The 24099-nt window shown below is 47.3% G+C and overlaps 2 protein-coding genes across 2 annotated transcripts in view; one reads left to right on the top strand and one right to left on the bottom strand.

Annotated features, from left to right (window-relative positions):
• Positions 1-9324, top strand: part of LOC135823926 (adventurous-gliding motility protein Z-like) — a 53007-nt gene extending 43683 nt beyond the window's left edge. Inside the window, exons 38-46 of the mRNA XM_065336806.1 lie at positions 289-465; positions 1192-1306; positions 2413-2534; positions 3050-3112; positions 3558-3668; positions 5390-5452; positions 7232-7340; positions 7822-7929; positions 8203-9324. Coding sequence (XP_065192878.1) covers positions 289-465; positions 1192-1306; positions 2413-2534; positions 3050-3112; positions 3558-3668; positions 5390-5452; positions 7232-7340; positions 7822-7929; positions 8203-8627 — 1293 coding nt within the window. The 3' untranslated portion in view covers positions 8628-9324. The remainder of the gene's footprint in view (positions 1-288; positions 466-1191; positions 1307-2412; positions 2535-3049; positions 3113-3557; positions 3669-5389; positions 5453-7231; positions 7341-7821; positions 7930-8202) is intronic.
• Positions 9325-21838: 12514 nt separating this feature from the next.
• On the bottom strand, positions 21839-22951 carry LOC135823598 (uncharacterized). Its single transcript, XM_065336444.1, has one exon. It carries the CDS (start codon positions 22949-22951, stop codon positions 21839-21841), a length of 1113 nt encoding a protein of 370 aa, XP_065192516.1.
• Positions 22952-24099: the final 1148 nt, after the last annotated feature.

Here is a 24099-nt window from a genome sequence, read left to right as displayed (position 1 = left end):
ATTCTCATTAGTATCCTTGAGCTGTGCAGCAATCTTGTACCCAGTAACTTAAACTCGGATATTGGGCCTTTGTGATCATGGATGAATATAGGAAGGACAAAATGATACGAGTGTTGGAGCTAGGTGTCAGGTCGTTGAATGTCTCACTACTCCCTCTCAGTTGTGTGCCTTGTTGTCACACTCGCTGACTGTGTATGTGTGTGTGTGTGTTTGTCTGTGTGTGTCTGTGTGTGTGCGCGCGCACACACCTGCATGCGTGCATTTGGGTGTATCCCATTGCATACGCAGACTCTGCAAAGTCTCCTGGAACGATGTCGTGTTTCGGAGGAACAGCTATCCGCCACGCGCCAGCGCTTGGCTGAGGAGACCGAGCGGTTGGAATCTCTCCGAGACGAGCAAGCAGCTACACACAAAGTGCAGGCAGATCTGCAGGTGCAATGCGAAAAGCTACGCAATATGACGGAGGTAATTGTGTGTTCTACTTTTGGAAACTCGTGCCGAATGGGGCTGACCAATGTTTTGTTTCTCCGCACATCTTCGTTTCGTTTGTGAAAACAACCATCAAAAGATCAACCATCCTGAGGAAATTGTGGTGGTTGCGGTGTGAGCAAGATGGATTGGTCCTGAGTGCAATGACATTAGGGAGGTTTCGCTCTACGGAATTACGTATGAAAATTACGTAGGAACTGCACGGAATTTTCATACGTAAAAATCAGAGCTGTTAGGTTTCGCTCTACGTGATTTCTCCACGACTGCTAAACATGCGTTGTTGCTTTGGAGACGAGTTGGCTGCATGCGCCCACCGCATGCACCATGAACCGCAACCGCGTTTTCCATTTTATTTTGCACGTGGTATACGGTGTGTGTACCTTGTGTTTCGCGCGGCTTGAACGTTGCCATGGACGAATGCGGAAAATGCGAAAAAATATTTCAACAAGTCCTACGGAGGACTCAATGTAGAAAAGAGCTTTCCTACGGAAATCCGTAGAGAGATTTACGTATGAAAGTTGCCCTCGCTCCCCGGCGCGTACGACATACGGATTTTTATACGTAATTGCGTAGAGCGAAACCTCCCTACTGCGGTATTGGTGAGGTTTCTGATTTGTAGTGCTGGTGCCTTTTTGTAGAATTTTCCTTTTTTGACTGTAGTTGTTTTTTCCATCTTATCCTGGACTTTTTCTTCTTCTGTAGGCCTTGCAAGGTGACCAGGCTCGACTCAACTTTGCTGCTAGCTCGTACGACAGCGATGTCATCCGAGAGCTGAAAGCGCGGCTATCGAGCGTCACGGCTCTGTGCGAGCAAAGAGGTACGGTTTGTGAGTGCGTTGTGGCTGGTCGGCAATCACAGCGGAAACTACAACTACAGTAGATATTGGTTATAACGTGCCCTTCTGATTTTTCTTATTTTATCACTATAACCGGTATATCACTACAGGCGATTTTCAACTGCGCGTGTCATACATACGCATTATACACGTGTGGGTACTCGATCGCGCTAATGTAGCGTACTGATACGTGATGGATGCTACTGCACCTTCTCCAGTCTAGAGTGAAGAACTTCTTGGCTCAAAGGCATCATCCAGGAAGCACCAGACCAGAATACCCTATGACAACACACATGTAGCTCCAAGTCGAGACATCAATGCCTCACACTCGTGTGTTGCTATCACTATAGACGATAATTTTTCTGTGCAAAGAGGTGTTTTGAATGGTGATTCTGTATCCTTATAGCCGATTTATCGCTATATACGATATATTGGTTATAATGATAATTTGACTGGCTTTTTCTGGTTTTGCTTTTGATATTTTCATTTTGTATCAATATAGCCGGTTTATCACTATGTCCGATGACTTTATAACCGATATCCACTGTACATGAATGTGAACGTGTGCATGGTGTTTTTCTGCTGCTATGTCTGGAATCTTGTTGATTTCTGTGACACTAAGTAAAAGTGGGGAGGCTTCCTGCAGTTTCATAAACAGTTTTAAGAGTAGAGCCCACACGCTCTCTTCCATTAACACTGCACTAATTCAACTCATTTCACAATATTACGTTTCGGCAAATTGCCTTCATCAGGTTCACAATGAGCGTGTGGGCTTTAACTGTTCTGTGACACTGTTGTATAAGCAATGGAGACCCAAATCGTGTGGTGTGATCAGTGGTGTCTGTACTCTGGTAACGCCGTAGTCTAGATGTCATTCAATGACCGTCTTAGCTGCATGATGACATCACCCCTGCATCACACCAATGCTGTTGACCCTGTGGCGGGCTGTATTTTGGAATTCGTTCGGTAAGATTATGCAACCAATGTCGTCTCGAGCATGTGTGACTGGGATATCTCCATGCTCCAGTGGTTGTGCAGGCCTTTAACTTTGTGTCCTGTGTTGTGCTTGGTGTGGTTGCCTCTGCTAGAGTCAGAGTTTGCCACCCTGCAGCAGCGTTACGCATCACAGCGAGAGGAGAAGAGGCGAATCAAGGACTCCCTGCGCAGTGAGCGGGCCAAGAGTCGTGGATCTGAGACGCTACTTTCATCGGTCGGTGATGCTTATTACGTTGTTCTGTTGTTCCTTGCAGGTTTTGTGCCACGAACTTTTAGAGTGCTGCTCAATGAAATCCACTCGTGTCACTCAAGTACGCGCCGGGCGTTGCGAAGCCGAAGACCTGTGAACAGTGGGCTGCGAAATGGTGCAAGGCGCAAACTTGAGTGACACGACTGGATTTCATTGAGCAGCACTGCACATGCATGCCTAGCCTCGGAAACCCCTATTTTAAAATTCAGTTTGGACATGTGTATGGAAGTAGATCATGAGTAAGTATGATGTCATTATGATGTCATTCATGCACATTTTCTGGACAGAATGGGTGCTGTGCGGATCTAAAAGCAGTGCAACATCCACTTTGTCCTGTAGGTTTGTGCGCCATTTGTACGTGCTCCTCCGTTGGGCACTCAGTCTATTTGCCATGAATATGGAAGGTTTTAGTTTCCAACAATTCTCACCTTTCTCTGACAGTGTTGTATATTCATTACTTTTGGTTTGTGCCTATCCAGACCCAGGTGGCTCAGTCACCCCTAAACGTGGATCAAGCCAAGCACCAGCGTGAACTCTTGCAGGTAAGCTTAGCTGGCAGTGGAGACCGCGGGGAGAGAACACTATGTCTTGTCCTCAAGGTTACGTGCATGTGCGTGGGTGATTGGGTGTTGGATTGAGTTTCATCACGTCAGAAGCTGGTGCAGTGTGGTTATTGACATTTCTCTCCTTGTATGTGCTTGGACATGTTACCTGCTTGCACTTGTGCATTCCCCCAAACAAAGAATAGAGTGTGTACGTTTTGCATCGTGTTCGGTGGCGGGTACCGAACTCGTGCCTGGCACTTCCTAATGTGAATGCGGCAGATGTACCGGTGCAAGTGAAGTGTATAGTGTAGCAGCATTGCCTTTCCATGCTTGGCTTATACCATGATGTCATTCACTCTTGTCATTATGTCATTCACAATGCCTGTTTTTGCCATGGATGCACCGTTTTGTGGTCTTGTTTTTTCCCTGCTTGTGAATGTAGACCAAACTGGATGCTCAGCTAGCTCATCACGAGGATGCACTTCGCAATGAGCAGATGAGAACGGAAGGCTCCATTGGTGTGCTCAATAGCCAAGTATCATCCCTTGAGCGGGTACGGAAACTAAGAGATGCTGTTCTTTTATGCATTGCTTGCTGTGCGTTGCGTTTCTAACTTGTGATCAACTCCTATCCTGGTATGTAACTGCATTGGTTGTTATGTGGTGGAAACGAGTAACCAATGGAGGGAAGAAAAGTGATCCCTGTTTAGACTCGGAATGCTGTGTGCTACTTCAAGTTTCCGGCTGTGTGTTGGTCTCGTTTGAGCTATGGTTGTTGTTAGAACAGTTTTTACCGGTAGTTGTGAGAGAGGCAGGACAGTGTTGTAGTTTATGCATGACAGGGGCGTAGCTGGTCCCCCTTTTAGGGGGGTGCTCGGCCGCTTCTCCAAAATATTCTTGCCGAATATGTTGTATTTGAAGTTCGAATATCATACGTGTAGGATGGCCGGTGCATCTCATCATGGTCATTATGTGCATGCTGAACCTAGGTTGAAATTGTTAGGGGGTGCACGTGCCCCCCGTGCTCTATGCGGGCTACGCGCCTGCATGTGCATGTAGCAGAACACTCTCTTCTACTACGCAACTGTTCTCCCACTATCTGGACAACACTAGAGCCTTTCAGCCTTTCCACCACTGTTCTGCTATCCACGTGCTGATGAACAAGAGAGAGAGAGAGAGAGAGAGGAAGAGAGAGAGAGAGAGAGAGAGAGAGAGAGAGAGAGAGAGAGAGAGAGAGAGAGAGAGAGAGAGAGAGAGAGAGAGAGAGAGAGAGAGAGAGAGAGAGAGAGAGAGAGAGAGAGAGAGGAGGGAGGGAGGAGGGAGGGAGGGAGGGAGGGAGGGAGGGAGGGAGGGAGGGAGGGAGGGAGGGAGGGAAGGGAGGGAGGAGGGAGGGAGGGAGGGAGGGAGGGAGGAGGGAGGGAGAGGGAGGGGAGGGAGAGGGAGGGAGAGGGAGAGGGGGGGGGGAGAGGGAGAGAGAGATGTTGCAAAAGAAGGATCCACGAGCGGGATTCGAACCCAGCACCCTGTCTTTCTGGGACATTGCCCTGCCGATTAGGGCTACCGGGGATCACACACTCATGGGTCCTTCTTGCTACAGAGAGAGAGAGAGAGAGCGCTAGTTATGTTGTGGTAACTGTAACCTCTAGTCCTAATCGCCGATGAGGGAGTGAGAGGGGGGGGGAGGGGGAGAGAGGGGGAAGAGAGAGGGGAGAGAGGGGAGAGAGAGGGAGAGAGAGAGAGAGAGAGAAGGAGAGAGAGAGACAGAGAGAGAGAGAGAGAGAGAGAGAGAGAGAGAGAGAGAGAGAGAGAGAGAGAGAGAGAGAGAGAGAGAGAGAGAGAGAGAGAGAGAGAGAGAGAGAGAGAGAGAGAGAGAGAGAGAGAGAGGAGAGAGAGAGAGAGAGAGAGAGAGAGAGAGAGAAAGAGAGAGAGAGGGAAGAGAGAGAGGGAGAGAGGGAGAGAGGAGGGAGAGAGGAGAGAGAGAGAGAGAGAGAGAGAGAGAGAGAGAGAGAGAGAGAGAGAGAGAGAGAGAGAGAGAGAGAGAGCGCTAGTTATGTTGTGGTAACTGTTACCTGTAGTCCTAATCGCCGATGTGTCCCAACATGGATAGGGTCTGAAGTGTGTTGTTCAATGCCCCGGGCGCCTGTTGTAAGCCGAGTTAAGTGTCGTGTTCAATGCCCCGGACATCTGCTGTAAGCCGAGTTATGACTGTTGGATTGTCATGGTCTAATCTGGCATGTTGTTTGTGCTGATGTGCTGTCTACATGTCTATGTTCAGAGTATGCAGCATCAACACAGTCTGGAGTCTGCACTGGCCAAGGAGACACCTGCCACACTGGCGGTAAGTTCGTGTGCATGCCTGTAGGTGTGTGTACGTGGTGGTGTGTGTGTGTGTGTGTGTGTGTGTGTGTGTGTGTGTGTGTGTGTGTGTGTGTGTGTGTGTGTGTGTGTGTGTCTGTATGTGTGTCTGTATGGTGCAGTGGTATGTGCAGTCGATTTCCAATCGAGAGGTTGCGGGTTCAATTCCCGACGATTATGGTTGCACACGTCTTTCTTCTCTTTCTCGGACTCTTCCTGACTTGTCTTTCATTCTCCTGGGTGGTTACCAACAGCCAGTGTATGCCGGAATATGTGGTGTGGTGTGTGTGTGTGTGTAGAAAAAAATGGAAAAATTAAAAATTGGGATTCACTGGCCAGAAAAAGTCATTTCAAACAGCTGTGTGGTGGATACCAGGCTAAAAATAGTGGCGGTCAATTCATCAGCCTTGCAAGCTGTTGAATGGTGTAATCCCAGCACAAGTTGCTATGTCTAACATAGCTGTTCGCTTTTATCGCTTCCGCGATGGGCATGTCTGAGGTGTGTGTGTGTGTGTGTGTGTGTGTGGAGGGGTGAGGTGTGTGTGTGTGTGTGTGTGTGTGTGTGTGCGTGCGCGTGCGCGTATGTGTGTGTGCGTATGTGTGTGTGTGTGTGTCCTTGGTCGCACATGTGTTCTTCGACTTGCATAACATGGTGATGTATGGAGGGATGTATTCTGTGTTGCCTGCTCAAAATTGACATGAAAACTCCAAGAGTGTATTCTGCAGAAGCAGAATAGCAGATTGCTCCCTTTACAAGTATGAGTAGTGTACTAGTATTGTTCACATTGTTTGGTGTACTTGTGTATATACTGTTGCAAACATACCTCTACAGTCCATTCATAAAGACATGATGATATCCCAGCTTGTGGCCATACATGGGTCAAATTTTGAGTTTTTCACATTTTTTTGCAATCCTCATGGAATGCTCTCCCCATTCTGTTTCTGAACTGTCTATTCCTCCAAAGCGCAAGCCACAACGAGAATAGGATTTCGGCCAGGTTTTGCTGTATATGCACTGAATTGGGAAAGCCATGAAAATCACTCCACTTGCAAGAGTACATCATGCGGTTCGAACTCCAGTTGAGATACCGTTTTTGGACCCTTTTCAAATTTCAAATTTCGCGGCACTGCACCGTGTACGATAAAATCACAAAAATCGCCAAATATGGGAGCTCGCCAAAGCCAGCGCTCATCTTTTATCAATAGACTGTAGTGATCCTTCTCCGCCTCTCCCACTCATATTCGCTGTCTTCACGACTGCCATCCGGAGCACACGAGGAGCACATCGCACCTTCCACTCGGCAAACGTGCAAGAAAGCACCACTCCCTGCTCGATACTTAGTGTTTTGGGGAATTCACCCCTCATCAGTTAAAATTATGTCATAAGGCCATGGTAAAAATTATATTTGATTCTCAAGTACTCGCGCACCGATTTTTGGCGGCGCACCGACGATTTATGTTATTTCTATGCATGCATATGCGCATATGCGCGCATTGGCCGGCGAAAGGCATGAATCAGGGAGTAGCAAAATACCGGTATTTTTCTACTCCCTGGCCTGAATATTATGAACATGTGACCATGTACATACATTTGTATGTGTGACCCTATCTTTGGAAATAAAAAAATTGTGGGAAATAAAATAAAACAACGCTCGCTCGCACCGATTTTCACAGGCTCATGACCTGAGAATCAACTTTATTTTTTACCATGGCCTAATATCGTGTGTGTTCTGTTGTCACATTCGCTCCTTGATAACTGCAGTCAGCATCAGTGATCCGAAATGGAGCAGCTCACCCACCAGGCATCAAGACTTCATCCACTCCAGCGTTTTCTGCGAATAGCTCTATGCCTCTGCTCTCTTCAGTGACAGGTAATTCCATTCTTATTACGTATTTTGCTACTTACTCCCCCCCCCCCCTCTCTCTCTCTCTTTCTTTCTTTCTCTCTTTCTGCTTGTCTCTGACTCTTTCCCTCTTTCTCCTCTTTCTTCTCTCTCACTTTTCCATGCACTCTTCTCTAATTGTATCTTCTGTTCTCAGTCTCTTTCTCTCTCTGGACTTCTCTCCTCCTCCTCCTCTTCCTCTTCCTCCTCCTCCTCCTCCTCCTCCTCCTCCTCCTCCTCCTCCTCCTCCTCTCTCTCTCTCTCTCTCTCTCTCTCTCTCTCTCTCTCTCTCTCTTCTCTCTCTTTCTCTCTCTCTCTCTCTCTCTCTCTCTCTCTCTCTCTCTCTCTCTCTCTCTCTCTCTCTCTCTCTCTCTCTCTCTCTCTCTCTCTCTCTCTCTCTCTCTGTGTCTTGGATCTTGTAAGGGCAATATAATATACCGGCTCTTGTTTGCATGTTGTGTTCTTCAAGGCACTGACCGGACGAGGATGTCTTCTCAAGTCTCTGGACGCTCGGCAGCCACAGCAGCAGCAGCTTTTCAAGCGCCACTCTCCGCTACTCACCTGTCCTCTAGTAGCCGTAAGTTTGGTTTCGCTGTTGTCGTTTCACGATGAAGGAGATTGTGCACGCTCACCCTTCGCTCAACTGCTTAGTGTTTACAGGTTATCCGTGGTTTGTCCAACACGAATTGCTATGCGTAAGATACTCTCAGTGTGATATTATAAATATATAGGTATTATAGCAAGAATACCCAGCCCAGTGCTTCACGTACATGTGCTGATTCTTGCAATGCTGCTGCAGCTACTCTTGTCATAGTACTAAGTTACTCTGGTGGCTGTTGTGTTGGTTCAGGGAGGGCAGCGTCTCCAGTGAATGTCCACCGCACCGCCACCGACATGGCATCTCCAGTCAGGTTCACGTCACGCCTGAGCCGGGCCAAGGGAGAGTACGAGAATCTCCACGGACAGCTCAAGACCAAGTCTACGACTCCCGTCAGTGCCGCCATCTCTACCCCTTCCAGGGCGGGAGGCCATCCGCCGTTTTCAGCGACATATTCAGGCTCGGCAAGTGCCTCTTCTTATCGATCACAGTCTAGCAATCGCAGCCAAGCACATCCTACTGCTGCTGTTGCTGCCACAGCCAGTGACCCTATTTCTGTTCCCTCGGCTGCTGCTGCTGCTGGTGTTACCACTACCAGGAGCAGCACTGCTCATCTACCTAGAAGCATCTCACGCGATCTCTCTAGCCCGTTAGACTATTCAAATCTTGCACTGTGACCCTTCGATGGCTACCCGGATGAGTTTCATCACTGGGTGCGAATAACAGATGCGATTCTAGAAGCAGCATGAAGAATGTCATTCCTATTGTGACATTGTAGGTTTATGAAATCAGAATCAGAATATTCCCGTTATCTTCTTATTCCCGTTATCTTCTTATTCCCCTTGTTCCGCGTTATAGCCGTGGCTTGTGACGGTGGGCGTATGGTGACTAATATCTCTTTCCTCCCTATTCGTGCGGCCATGACAGCGTAGTCTGCATAGTCTAGCTACAGACTACAGCACATGTACATGGAATGATGTGTCTATTCGCAGCTCTCACCCTCACCCATGTCATACAGTGTAGCACCGCCCTTACCAGCTCCTGCTAGGAATCCCAAACCTTCATAGACTCTTGCTCCCGCGCTATTATAGCTTCCGCCCGGAATTCCAATAGTTTCATTAGCTACTTTGCCCAGATCCCTCGTCCTAGATCCTAGCAGCGATTGAGTTCAAATTTCACGCGAATTTCCCTTTTTTCGGTTTCCACCCACTATATTCTTGAGTAGCCAAACAGATCTGCTGTCCAATTTTCTCAAAGAGCAGCATTTTTTTTCAAATAAATTATGCTATTTTGGATTCTAAAATGAATATCACAACCACGGAGGATAGCGGCACACTGTACCTAGCTGCTTGCAGTATGTCATTTGTTTGCTCATTGAGTAGGTCGAGTTGTGGTTAAGGTCTGACCTTGTTTTGCCAGTTGTGTGCGGAAAAGGAAGCTCTGCATGGCTGGTTTGAGCACTGTGCTGACAGCGCAAGTGTATTCTATGAGTACTGTAAAAGCAGAAATTTTCGGTGGTGTAATATTTTCGGTACTCGCCAAAATCGGCGGTTCGGTAGCGGGAAATTTTCGGTAAAACCCGTTCTCCAGGTAGGTGTACTAGTACTACATGTATACAGTATCGGTTGTACCGAAATTTTCGGTGCGTTTTATTTTCGGTAAAAATTGTCGGCACCGAAGTTACCGAAAATAAAACACCACCGAAAATTTCTGCTTTTACAGTATTCTATGAGATTCGTGTACTGGTGCAGGACTGCATACCGGTATCTGAGTTGAGCTTCGAGTACAAATACAGTACACCTACAGTAGTGTCAAGAGGGGGTTATGTTACTTATGTACTCTTGCTAGTGTGCATTGCACTCTTGCCGTTGCTCCCACAGTCGCCATGGTCACAGCAAGACCGACTGTGTCCACGTCCAACTATGGAGTATTGTTCAGAGTATTGTACAAGTTGTTGTTATTAGAGAGGTTAAGATGCACGTTATTTCCGACGTGACGCGCAATTTCACGTCAAATTTGGCGTAAAACTCCAAATTTCGACGTGAGCAGCAGGTTACTCGCGTTGATTTTTCGACCTGTCAGCAAATAACGCGAGCTGAACTTTCGCGTCACGTCAGAAATAACGTGCATCTTAACCTCTCTATTGTCAGGGTATTGTTCAGCTACACAGTCATAATAACACAATCATGTATTATTATTTTTTCTTCATAAAATTATTCTCTTCATTTGTGTTTAATGCTATCCTATCCTTCATCTTGGCAAATTGTGTTTTGTTGCCCGTTAAAAGAGGCTTTTGTGTGCGGAAAAATGTATAATAATAATAATATTATCATCATTTCGCCGCTTGGTGCCCACCGGCCAATGCTTGTCATAGAGGCAAATGATGCATGATTGAGCCATGAATACATTATCATCAGCAGCACAAGCACTGCCAATGTGCGAGTGCCGATCGACACCTGAAATGGCTGAATCTGTCATTGCTGTATGGGCTATAGTACCAGGGAGTAGTACAATACCATTTTACTACTCCCTGATAGTACTGCACTACTGCCAGTACTGGGGCCAATTCAAAAAATCGACCTCTAAAATACATGCCTTGACACATGTTGGCTAACAAGGATTTTTCGGTGTTATTTGATAGATAATGTCTTCAAGAGCATCTTGGCCCAGTATGGCGTGTCCAATCGCGTCCAAAGGTCCCGAAATCACCCTCGATAGGAATACAAAATTGCCGAAAAAACTAAGTTCTCATCGGCTATATTCAAGCATTTTCAAGACCTTCTCGGTACTATTGACTGGACCTGGGAGTTTTTTTACCCTTTTATGTGCCAGGAGCTATAGTAACACCGTACATACACAGGATGCGAACCGACGCGCACTAGGACTGATTTTGTGCGAGAGTTGGAAAGATTGAGCATCAAGTAGTGTAGTTGTGACATACGAGAAATGCTGTTACCTCGTTTGGACACTTTCTTCAAAGTTTTGCATTGACTCGCTGGCGCTTTTGCTGTCGGAACGTCCACGAATGGATCGATGCTAAATAATTAATTCAGCAGAACCTTCATTACAATGTCATCTTGGCTCCCCGGAAAAGTAGGCATGATTCCAACAAGGAGCAGCACAACAATTATGTGTGGAAAGCAGGGGAAAGTCATCATAGCTTGCCAAGCCAGTTGTAACTATTCATAGGACTAATCTACAACCGTGGAAAGTTTCAGACCTGGCTAACTTCATCGGGCTGGAATGAAGGCATTTACTTTGTGAGTACTGCTGCACAGGAGGTGTTATTGGATGAGCGTTTGATTCGAATCTACAAGAGCGGCTAGTGTTAGTACGTACCATGATTTGAACGCACCGACCGTGGTGATCAGCTACCATTTGCACAAAGCCTATTTACCAGCTCAACAGCTCTAGGACAACTGCATTAGGAGTGCCATGCTGCAGTGAGAGGGAGTATCTATGTGGTGTGGAGTGTTACAAAAACGAAATCCGAGTACCTGGAGGTAACCTATCCCAATATGCAACACCAGCAGTAGAAGAATCAGTTCTTGTCACAGAATTTGATGGCTGGGCCTAGGCAGGGTGAAACTACAGTTATACTTATAAAACACTAACTGCAAGAAAGAAAGAGTCCGATGTCCAATGTCATGGCTTCTCTCTCCTATACTGACCACGGCACGTAGTTGATGCAATTCAAGAGCGGCGGTGAAGAGGGAAAACATGTTCATATAACACCTCATGTACTAGTGGCTAAAGAATTGTCCCTGACTGCAGGGCCAACAGTGATGGTGTAGGTGGCGGAGTAGAGATGGGCTCAGCTGTGCGGCGTAGAGTTTCCAAAGCTCAGACGGAAGAACAACTTCAGTTAAAGTGAAACACATGGAAGCGAAAGTATTCGCATCACAATGTTGGGATTGATCAGCTTTTTAAACTGCAGCTATTCACATGTGAGCGTTGTCCAACTGCGGCCTTTAAGTCTTTTCAAAGCATTTAAGTATAGTGACAAGCTAGCCAATGTTTGGACTGGTTTAATATCTACTAGTATGCAAAGGATTTTGGTATTTTCATTTTCATCATTTTTTCGTTACAGCACTGCCATCGCATACAAGTACAAGTAGTGTGGTCCTTCTTACATTGCTGCGAGATCTATCGTATTATCTACACGTACTTCGAGTAAATTAGTTCAGGTTGAAACTGTCCTATAGCACTTCTTTCCTTAGACTCTGACAGTTTCCTACCACCTCAGTTTTCCTTCTCCTGTTAGTACTTGGGTTACAATTCCTATTCTCTCAGTTGAAGTGTAACGCCGAACCGTCTGACGCTTCTCTCGTGTTTGCAGTCTGATAATTATAGTAATGCATGCCTGTAAATAGTCTCATGTACCTGCTAGCTGCACATACATGTACACGTACCTCATTGCTAACATTCGATGCGACATGTAATTTACATGTACATGTCCAATAGCCAAGTTTCACTGCACTTTGGAAATTTTGTTTTGACACTGTAAAAGAACAGTACTTGTCGCCGTACTGTATCTACTGCTTATTCTGAGCAAAATGAGGTGCTACTTGGCCATATACGTGTCAGTAAAAATGGATATAGGAGCAAATCTAGTTAGGTTGCCATGGTAATAACGGCCTTTTTCTATTTTGATGTTTTTCACCATGTTCGGACACAATTCGGCAATCGAAACCTATGCCATCGTGTTCAGGAGGCAAAAACCATCCGGGAATGATCATAAAATCCATGTTAGCAAACATGTGTCAAGTAAAAGTGAGAAATTTCAAATGGGCCCTAGTAAGATCATGTAAAACGTTACGCTGAGTGTGTGTATGTGTGGGGGGGGGGGGGGGTAGCTCTCACTGCTGGCTGGGATTTGGCATTTTGGGAGTACATGACGTACATTGTATTCTGTGCTGAACCCGGCAGTAGAGTGGCACCTTCGAGGTTTCTTGATCTTCACCGTGTTCTGGTGTTCGCACGTCTGAAACTTACGTCAGAGCACCCAGTGAAGCATGTACGTACCTGCCAGTGATTTGTATGCAGTGCGGGCCATTTTCACACCTCGTCAGCGCGCTGCCAAAAGATTGGCAACATGAACACACTCACAAGATCAACACCAAGCCATAAGCACTACTCGAGGAGATTCTTCAGGGAAAGTCATTCTCCTTGAGGCGGTGCACTGGACGAGTCAAGTTCAAGCAATGGGAAAGCGAAAGCACAGTGTCTCCGGCGTGTAAGAAGCGGTGTTCTGAAATTACCAGCCGCTCATCCTAGGCGGGTGCTGTCACTGCTGTAGCTATGGACAGTCCTGTCATCATGCCGCTGAGAAGAATGGATGCGACAAGTGTGACCAACCGCCGGTACGGTCCGATACAAGGTATGAAACCTGGAACATGTCACTAGACATTCTTCAGAAAACGTTTTCTTTCAACTCTCGACATATTTCATTGCATGCTCTTATCTTTTTTCAGGGTAGTTCCAGAACGGTCCCTCTTACTTCCTGCACACCGCGAAATGCGGCAACACGTCCAGGCCAGGTGACCGGAGCTCCTGGGGCAACACCACTCGCGTACACAACATAATCGACCTGTTCGAAAGCTTGGGAGAGTGGTGGGTAGACTTCGACCAAATGTCAATGAGTCTCTCCATCGAAACAGCCCTGTGACGACGTTGTCTGCTTATTCCCAAAAAAAGGCTGTAACCCTTGCGTTGCGTAAGTTCTCGACTCCTGTACTCCTGTAGCAACATTAGGAGTGTACTGACCGCTCTTTGATTCTAGTCTTGGCTCTAGTCTTGGCGTTAGAGGTTTGTTTGCTTGTCGGTTTCTTCCAGCTCCCTAGCCCTGTGCACAGTTATGTCGTCATGACGCCGCGGTCGCGCGTGTTTGTTGGGAAGAAACGGAGAGCTTGGGAACAGTCATCTAAACAGTCATCAAACTGTTTGCCGCACAAGTACAATGTATCACACCAGCGACTGCGCTTCCGGAGTTGTTGGTATCGGATCATGGAAGATCTATACTCTGCTGCGTCTCCACATCCTATGAGCTTCTTCACCTATCCCGCTCCAAGTAAGTACATTGTAGTCAATGCTGCTAGCGCTTGAATCTTTTCTCCCACAGTTCGGTGTTGAGCGGTGAGAAAGAATGATAATCGTTTTGAGCGTTTGTACACGTCAACCGGTCCATCTTAGGGCATGTTCGATTGGTTGGATCGGGATCCCTGATCCCGATCCAACCAATCGAACATGCCCTCAGCTTGCTGTGCCAAGAATAGGTCCATTGCACATGTGCAACTGTATGATTGTACTTTCCGTAAATCCCGCCAGAGCGCCCCTACCTCCTCGACGCTTTGAGTAGGTTCAGGTGGGGAGGGGCGGATGGGAGAGTCCTACTTGCCGCATTCAGTACTACATGAAAAAGTACTCGCCCTACGAAAACTGTCCGTGCATCTCGTACACCGACCAAAGGTCAAGAGCCAGGTCGTACAGACCCGTCGAAACTCAGGGTTTGTGCGATCCCTGGTCAAGAGGGTAGGCATGGTTGCGTACATTTCCAACGGGGTCGAGCAAGCGTCTGCAGTACAGTACGGCATCACAGAGCCATACGATGATACAATCAAGCACTTCCCTGACAAGAAGTCGGGGAGGGGTGGATGGGAGAGAAGGGGTGCTCCGGCGGGATTTTACGGTATAAGATAAACCTAGTTTTTGTTCAAACATGTTATTGGTTGACAGCATGAAACAAGGTGGAGAACACCGTGTTCGGTAACAGTGACCTTTCTACAACCATCCACAGTTGGTAGAGTTGTAGAGGTGAAGACCTACCCATGGCCACGTCGGGACATCAACAACCTCGTCTACAGAGAGCACCTTCTCACGACATTGTCATGGTGGCGACAGTAACTGTTGTCAGCTGACGAGCTGAGAGAGGGACGCCATGGGCAGGAGTTGGAAGAAAAAAGAATTAAGAAAAGAAAAACAATTCAGAGTAAAACTAGCTACTAAGTTTACTAGTATCAAGAAGACATCCAGGAGCGATCACAGAATACAAGACTGACGTTACGAGAAGTCTAAAACAGCTCCCCTAGAATAGAGAGGGTTAGAACCGGGTCTAACACCCATACGGTTCAGATGGTCGCAAGACCGCGGCTCTACCAACCGTGGATGGTTGTAGAAAGGTCACTGTTTCCGAACACGGTGTCCTCCACCTTGTTACATGTTGTCAACCAATAACATGATTGTACTACCGTAAAGTACCGCTGATCTGCCCCCACGCCATGTCGCTTCCCAGCTGGGTTTTCGGCAGGGGGCGGGAATTAGATCAAGGCTGTCAAGTGCAGTACGATGTACAACAACGTGAAGGATCAGACTCGATGTGCTGGATTGTGCACATTTTCATCCTGGATTGGCACGTATTGTGTACAGCAGTGCATGCATCGGGTCAACATCGTATTTCGTTGTATACGCCGAAGTCGCTTCACAGGTAGAAAATCGACAGGGGGAATTAGAGAGGGGCGGGAATTAGAGAGGGGCGGGAATTAGAGAGGGGGCCGGAATTAGACAGGGGGCGGGAATTAGAGAGGGGGCGGGAATTAGAGAGGGGGCGGGAATTAGAGAGGGGGCGGATCAACGGTACTTTACGGTAGTATTGGTACAGTAAAATCCTGTAGTTGACAATCAGATCTAGTGACTGTGTGATGATTTGAAAGGCAGATGTGCTGCATTATTTTGAGCGACAGTCAACTTCGCTTATAACGACACTCGGCGGGGCATCAGAAAAGTGTCCTTATTCGCGAAGTGTCGTTATACCCGAAGTCTCATTATATGTGTCATAGTTGGATGGGACTTTGCTCTGGGCATGAAAATTATGTCGTTATTCGCGAATTGTCGTTATATCCGCAGTCGTTATTAACGAAGTTGACTACTAATTTCTCCACTTCTGGATCACCCCTGGTGAACTCGAGAAATGGTAGCCAGAGAATACAGTGACTTTCTAGTGTACGTGTATGTTGTGGAATTTCCCCCACTCCACGCCACACAACCACTCTCCGACTCATCCACGCGGGAAAGAGGACGACACAGTTTCTTGAATAAGATCTCTTGGAATAAATAACTAACTGATGGGCGGGAGAACGGGGGAGAAAAGACAAAGAAATAATAAACAACCAACAGTTATAAAACAGAGAAAAGGACGAACACATCGAAACGACCAATCAGGGACTAATAAGTACAGAACACATGACCAAGGCCAAGACAACCAGACCACGGACGAATCACACATGACTCTCATTCCCAGACCAAACCAGCACTGCGCGTGTACAGCATTCACTTGACAGTCACTCTCACACAGACGGACGCACATCCTCACTCTCTGACAACGCGTACTCTTGCATGTACCACATACCATAAACGTCACACATCACACCATACTCGCGCGTACACTTAGACCATATATGACATCAGACACTGGACTCCACAAGACAAGAACCAAATACAACGACATGCGTAAATCATAGTCGTAATACAAATTCGCAACATAGCCCTCTCCTTTGCGGATAGTCGACCTCGACTCTCGACTCAGGGAAAATAAAGAACAGGCAGAACAAATGACAAAACATCAGAGAAAAGAAACAAGACGACAGGAGGAGAATGATGAGCAGGCGGCAGTCGTCGGGGACCGTGCAGAGTCTGAGTAGGTCCCTTGGTCGTCTGGCCAGTTCGATATGGACAAATCAGAAGACAGCAGAACACAGCAGGCATGTAGGATCAAACAGGAGAGTATAGACAAAACAAAATAATATGGCTGCCAGTACGCAAAGAAAAAACCAGGAACTCGAAAACGCAGGGACCCCGCCTGCCAAAAACCCTTCAAGTTACCCACCCTGGCCCGCACAAGTCGGTACCGCCAGCTAAAAAATACCCGCAAGGCCAACCATGAGAACGCAGGGATCCCCCCAGCTCACCGGGTAGGCCGTGGCTCACCATGATCGGGCGCCCACCACGGCAAAGTGGGGAGACCCGCAAGTCGACACAAAACGAAAAAAATACGCTCACTGAAAGACTACCCCAGCTATGAACCAAGTGTATCCTCGTAACCAAGAAAACTGGCCAGTACAAAACACCGCAAATATACGCTCACTGACTCGAAAAAACCACGTTCACTGAAAGCATAACCCATGGCGGATGGAGTACTACGACGCTCGACACAAACAGAATCGCCCACACAAGGTAAAAGACCGACTACCGAGATTGTGAAAATATTATAAACAGAACGACGTGGAAACACTCTGGACCTGAGCCCTTCTGGGAAGTAATACATTATGCTGGACACATCATCTCCGAAGGCTTTCACATGCAACAATTAGACTAGTACGACAACAACGACATCCCGTTCCGGGAGCGACTCACCCGGAATGCGTCCGCCTGACGAACGACCACCCACATCATCGCCAATGAGAAGCCGATGAGAAGCCTGGTTGACGGCTGCGGGACGAACAACCCTCCAATCCATAATATCTTGTCTCCAAAACGAGAAAAGAAAAACGCGCAAGGGCATGGCCCAAAAAGAATAGACAAAACGAAAACAAAAGGGAACGGCGAGCACAAACTACTGGTGGTGAAGGAGAATCGTGGGTTCGAGCCAATCACCACGTCGGGCGCCAATATTGTGGAATTCCCCCCCCCCCCCCTCCCCGCCACACAACCACTCTCCGACTCGTCCACGCAGGCAAGAGGACGACACAGTTTCTTGAATAAGATCTCTTGGAATAAATAACTAACTGATGGGCGGGAGAACGGGGGAGAAAAGACAAAGAAATAATAAACAACCAACAGTTATAAAACAGAGAAAAGGGTGAACACATCGAAATGACCAATCAGGGACTAATACGTACAGAACACATGACCAAGGCCAAGACAACCAGACCACGGACGAATCACACATGACTCTCATTCCCAGACCAAACCAGCACTGCGCATGTACAGCATTCACTTGACAGTCACTCTCACACAGACGGACGCACATCCTCACTCTCTGACAACGCGTACTCTTGCATGTACCACATACCATAAACGTCACACATCACACCATACTCGCGCGTACACTTAGACCATATATGACATCAGACACTGGACTCCACATGACAAGAACCAAATACAACGACATGCGTAAATCATAGTCGTAATACAAATTCGCAACATGTAAAATCAACTTCCACAGAACAAGGGCAAGCAAGGCTAATTTATCGCTTTGAGTTTCATGCTTACGCAATCACCAGGCAGCATGAGGATGCTATTGGCCATGCCGGTATTTATGCCAGGAGAGATATTGGTAGATTTGTGGTGCTAAAGTAATGCATGGGTGTTGATTTTTAAAGCGCTGTGTGGAAAGCTGTGTGTGAATGTGGGGGCTCTATAGGTTTCAGGGAGTGTGTGGTTGTTGTAGGCAGGGGGCTAGAGAGGCAGTGGCAGGGCAAGCATACTCTGCGCTAACATTACACGGCTAGCCCTGTCACTACCTCTACATCCCCTTGCCTACAACAACCAATACACTCTGTACACAGCCTCCTGCCCACACCAACCACACTTCGAACTAACATAACACTCGGGGCGTCGGAAAGGATTTCAGAGTGGTACGGTCAGGCCCCGAAGGGGGTCCGGGGCACCCCTGGGAATTTTTTTGAAAATCACAGCCAAAAATAGCTCATTTTAATAATTCTCCACCACTGGGAGATCTTTCCAATAACATTGTTCATTATTCCCGTAGCTATGCAAAAGACGTTACTTCAGTAACGTCTGGCGCTAGCCAGGGTCCACACAGCTTTAATTTGGTGTTTGTTTGTGCCGTGGGCATGCCTGGCGCTATCCCGTACCCGTACCGTACCGTACCATCAAAGACAGCTGGCCACAATATTCAAATAGGGCTTTCAAATGCAAGATCATAACGTGAAGCAACTTGGAAGAATGAATATGTGTATGCGAAGTGTATCGGGGAATGCATGCAGGGCAATAGTGCGGGTTCGAATCCTAGGTTATGTCTTGAAAAAATAGGAAAAATTTATAACACCCCTATGCTTTTTTTGCCTTGGTCATCAAGGTGGTAGACGGTGTCGTATTACCCTCGAATGCAAAGAGAACGTTTATTTCTTTCGCTCAGGGCCCTACGCTATGTTTTTTTTGCCTAGCTCATCATGCATGTTGTTCGAACAGATGGAAACTTTTTGCAATACAATGATGTAGCCGATCAGTTCGTTGTAGTATGGTTGGGCATTGTAGCCGTCATAGTCGACGTAAAACACTATAGCCAACCAATGGAAAAAAACATGTCCATCAGTTCTCATAACATGCATGATGAGCTAGGCAAAAAAGCATAGCGTAGGGCCTTGAGCTTCCAAGCTCTCTTGTTTAAAGGACCAATTTTTGAAAATTACAGCCGAAAACATGGTTGATAAATATGGTGGTAAAGACACACCTGGCAATATGGCGGTAAACACACGCCTGCCCACACACGCTCTCTAGGCTGCAAAGTTCTGGCACAGAGCTCTCCTTCTCACCACCACCACCATCAGTTCGCGCCTGGCGCCTGGTCGATGCATGGCTGGCGGTATCCGGCATAGCAGGCTGGTACATCAAGTAGCGCATGGCACATAGATGATGACACAGCAACGACATAGCTCGATTGCGACGTACGTTTCGTCCCCGCTGGACTCATCAGGCAATCTTCTTCTTGGATGTCTTCATATGGAGCTTGACTCGGGAGAATGAAGTCGAAGACACCACTGCAGCTGTACTTATGATTGATAAATATGGTGGTAAAATCCAGCGGGGACGAAACGTACGTCGCAATCGAGCTATGTCGTTGCTGTGTCATCATCTATGTGCCATGCGCTACTTGATGTACCAGCCTGCTATGCCGGATACCGCCAGCCATGCATCGACCAGGCGCCAGGCGCGAACTGATGGTGGTGGTGGTGAGAAGGAGAGCTCTGTGCCAGAACTTTGCAGTCTAGAGAGCGTGTGTGGGCAGGCGTGTGTTTACCGCCATATTGCCAAGTGTGTCTTTACCACCATATTTATCAACCATAAGTACAGCTGCAGTGGTGTCTTCGACTTCATTCTACAGCCGAAAACAGCTCATTTTATTAACTCTCCACCACTGGGAGATCTCTTTAATAACATTGTTCATTATTTAAGGGACCAACATATAACGGTTGTACGCATTGTTGCAGGCTGACATAAAATCATCATAAGCCAAACCCGTTTGTATCTTACTTAAAATTGCACAAACAAAAGAATGAATACTAGTTGTAATTCTATACAAGCACATGTATGTACAGGCACAAGAATAAAGGAAAAGACAATACAGTCGGCCCTCACTTTAACCGCACACATCCGTTTTCCACAAAAATATCCGGATAGGCGAGGGAGCCGGATAACTGAACACCGTTTATGTTGGATGCATCACGTATGCTGTGAATATGTAACCAGCTATTGTCTTCCGGATGGCGAGGGATCCGGATAAAAGAGGAGCAGATAAGCGAGGTCTGACTGTACATGTGTTAGACAATGGATATGAGTGTACTGCTGATACTGTGATCGTCTGTTGCTTACACATTGTGGACAGGTTGATTAGTGTACTGGTCCAGCCGCTAAATCACAACCTAAATGATGAGGCCCAAGTGACTTAGAACACACCGAAGATGCTTCTGCGATGCTCGGAAAGCTGTGTAAAGTCCCTTTGCGACTTGAAGAAAATCTAAAGCATCACAGCTGTCCTTGTGGACATGCAGCACCATGAGGGAATTCAAACGGGTCTGAGTGAGCGTGGTACGTAGGTACGTCTGCACTCGGCGAAAAGCGGAGAATGATCTTTCCGAAGTAGCATTCGTGGCAGCTGCTACTAATATTAGTTGGCAAATTGTGATTACCTGATAAAGCAACGTGGAGCGATCTGGCACATTAACAACAGCAGTGATAATGTCGCACAAGGTGAAGTTCTGCTTCTCTTCACCGTGGAGCTTGATTATCTGCTGACGCAACAGGTGAAACTGGCACTTGAGTCGATCTCCATCAACATCAGACCCATACTTGTCCAGTACGAAGGCAAATTCAGACGAACATGCCTGCCCTGATGAGGCTTTCAGGAGCAAAGACTGGAGGTGCTGATAAGGCTCAAACCCGGGTTGTTCGGACCGCTGTGTAATGGGCCATTCACACTACGCCCAAAGCGTTGCGTACGTGATTTTTTCGTCCGGATAGCCATGACAACATGGAACGTGGCGGGAAAATCGTACCCCTGATACGAAAACGTAGACGACGTATCCAGACCCCTGTACCAAGTTTCGTTCTGTCGTTCCTGGCAGTTTGTGTCCAAAAGAAGCTGTACACACAGCTGTACGAGCAGCGTGTACGTGCCTGTGTGAATGCACCTGCATGAAAACGACGTCTGCCAGTACGTCTTATTCCAAAACGTGACGCGTATTGTAACGTAGTATGAATAGCCTATAATTGCACTGACCAGAATGTCAACTGCTTCATAATAAATCGGCCGGTACATGTCTTCTGGTGAAGGTGGGTGATGGGCAGCAGCCTCTCCATCCTCTAAACGAGCAGGCCTCTTTCTTCGACGTGGTAGAACAGGTTCTGCAGCATCACACTCGTCCACCTTTGCAAGCAAAGCGGCCCATGTGGCTTGAAACTCCTCAGGTGTCCGGCGGAGCTTTTTATTAGTGTCGACAGTCAGCATAGCAGAACTTCGGCCCTCGGCTGCAGATAAATCCTGTCTCTGGAGGCTCTTGCTAAGACAATCTGCATAGGACAACAGGTCGTGGCCAATGAAGGCACCAAACAAGAAGTTGAAAGACTTCAACTGTGCTTTACTGCCCGAGCATCATGCTGACATCTCTCTGTCATGGTGAGTCATCTCTTCGAAGCATATTAGTGCTTCCTGCAGAACGTTGTAGTTTGTTAAAACGCTTTTCAGTGATGACGCACGCACAGTCCAACGGGTCGGGCAAGGACTTCTGAATCCTTCTTGGGCAGGAGCAATGTCGTCCTTAAGGTGCTGAAACTCTGGCTTTCTCTTGGCAGAGTACTTCAGCAGTTTGGAGAGCTCAAGCACTGTGTCCAGGGAATCCGTCAGTGGCTTAACACGCCAGGTCATATCCTGGCAGGCAAGATTGAGCGAATGCCCGTAACAGTGCGTGTAGTCTGTAGAGGGCCTTTGCCTTTGGTTGCTCATGTAGTATCTGGGTCGCAACTCCATTACGCACTCCTTGCATGACAGCCGCACCATCATAGCACTGCCCTCTGCATTCGCTGAGGCTAAGGCCAAGGCGTGCAAGTACATCTTTGATGACAGCAACAATAGTATCGGCATTAGCACAGGCCAGCTCATATATGTTACGCCGATAAACTCTTCGTGGGCTTGTAGCTGCTCATCTACCCAGCGAAGTACAATGACGCATTGCTCTCTCGTGCTTTCATCTGTGGTCTCATCCACCAGTATTGTGAAGAATCGACCACGAATGCAGCTAGCCTTCTTCCTAAGAACCTGGTTGGACATTGTCTTCACCATTTCCGCGAGCATGTCGCCGGACGTGTAGCGGTCAGCTCGACGCTTGAGCCATTCAACTAAATCCTTGTCGAATTCAGGCAGGAGCTTTGCTAGTTGGTTAAGTTGCTCTCCGGTTCTTGGGATGACTCTGCCGACGAGCCCCGAAAGGGCAAACCTTGCTGAGCTAGAAAACGAACAGCGCGCAGCAAATGGAGCAGCATGCAAATTCTTCTTGAAATCGGCCTCTCGCTGGCTATTCAACAAGGCGCCGACATCGTTCGTGGTTGCTGGCAATGTCACTAACTTTTCCACTGCTTCGCAAAGGCACTTTGAACATTCGTGGGAACGGAACAACCTGGTAGCGTCCTTCCAGTTTTGAAACCCAGTACCAAACGATGCCTCAGCGTTCTTAGAGAACGTGAGCTTTCCAGTCTGCTGGGCTTTCATGCAATAGAAGCAAAATACAGTACACTCTTTTATTATTGTCCCAGTGCAGCCATTTCCATTCTTCGAACCACTTCGCCTGGAAGCTGTATTCCCTAACGGTTGTCTTTCCAAACGACTTTCTAGGAAATGAAATCCCTCGCGGCTGATGAGGAGCACTCAACTCACCAGAGGCCATTCTAAAGCAAAATACCCGTGACACTGACATGGACGCCGAAATGAAGAAAGCTCGTTCTGATGCTTAATGCAACCACCGGAACTACAAAAGGCAGCGGAAGATGCATGTAACTGTTCAGACATTCCTTCCCGGCAGGGCACTACAAAGACTTAAGTAAGTAGTAGTTATTTGGTTTACATGGTGTACAGCTAAATCAACTCCAAAAGGAAGTGAGCTGTGAAAGGTGTGGTTAGTTACTGTAACTAACTTACCATGTACCATCACAAGTGCATGCTAGGTCCCGGGCGCAAGCATCGGCTCTTGTCTTGTCAACCGACGGTGGGGTAATACATGAACTAGCAGTGCTACACGCAGTGCGAGTGCGTATCAGTACTAGTACATGTACTAGTAAGTAGCAGTAATACTCAATACTGGCAGTAGTCGCGACTCTTGTCGTCTCGACTAGATCGTGTAGGTCTACATGTGTGACAGCGACACACAGACTTTTTTGACAGAACGACTACACCGGCTACACTACACTACGCTACATGACACTCTACTAGTAGTAAGTAGTGTAGATCTACACTGACTACAGTGTGAAGCACAGCGCTGTACACAGACACCGACAGTCTAGGACTACAGTCCATTCAGAAAAAGATGGGCTCTGGCTCTGGCGAGCTCCCGTATTTGGCGATTTTTCGTGATTTCATTGTACACAGTGCAGTGCTGCGAAATTTGAACTTTGAAAAAGAGTCCAAAAAGGGTACCTGAACTGGGGTTCGAACCCCACAATGCACTGTTGCAGGCAGGGTCAAACGGCCTGGATTTTGATGGTTTTTTCCAATTCAATGCTTCTGGGGCAAAACCTGGCCGATATCCTATTCTTGTTATGGCTTGCTTTTTGGACAAATAGACTTCAGAAACATAATTGGAAGAGGATTCCATAGGGGATTGCAGAAAAAAATTCTAAAAAAACTCAAAGTTTGACCCATTT

This window comes from Sycon ciliatum, chromosome 8 (assembly GCF_964019385.1).
Source record: "Sycon ciliatum chromosome 8, ocSycCili1.1, whole genome shotgun sequence".
NCBI lineage: Eukaryota > Metazoa > Porifera > Calcarea > Leucosolenida > Sycettidae > Sycon > Sycon ciliatum.
This window is presented reverse-complemented; position numbering and strand designations above follow the sequence as displayed.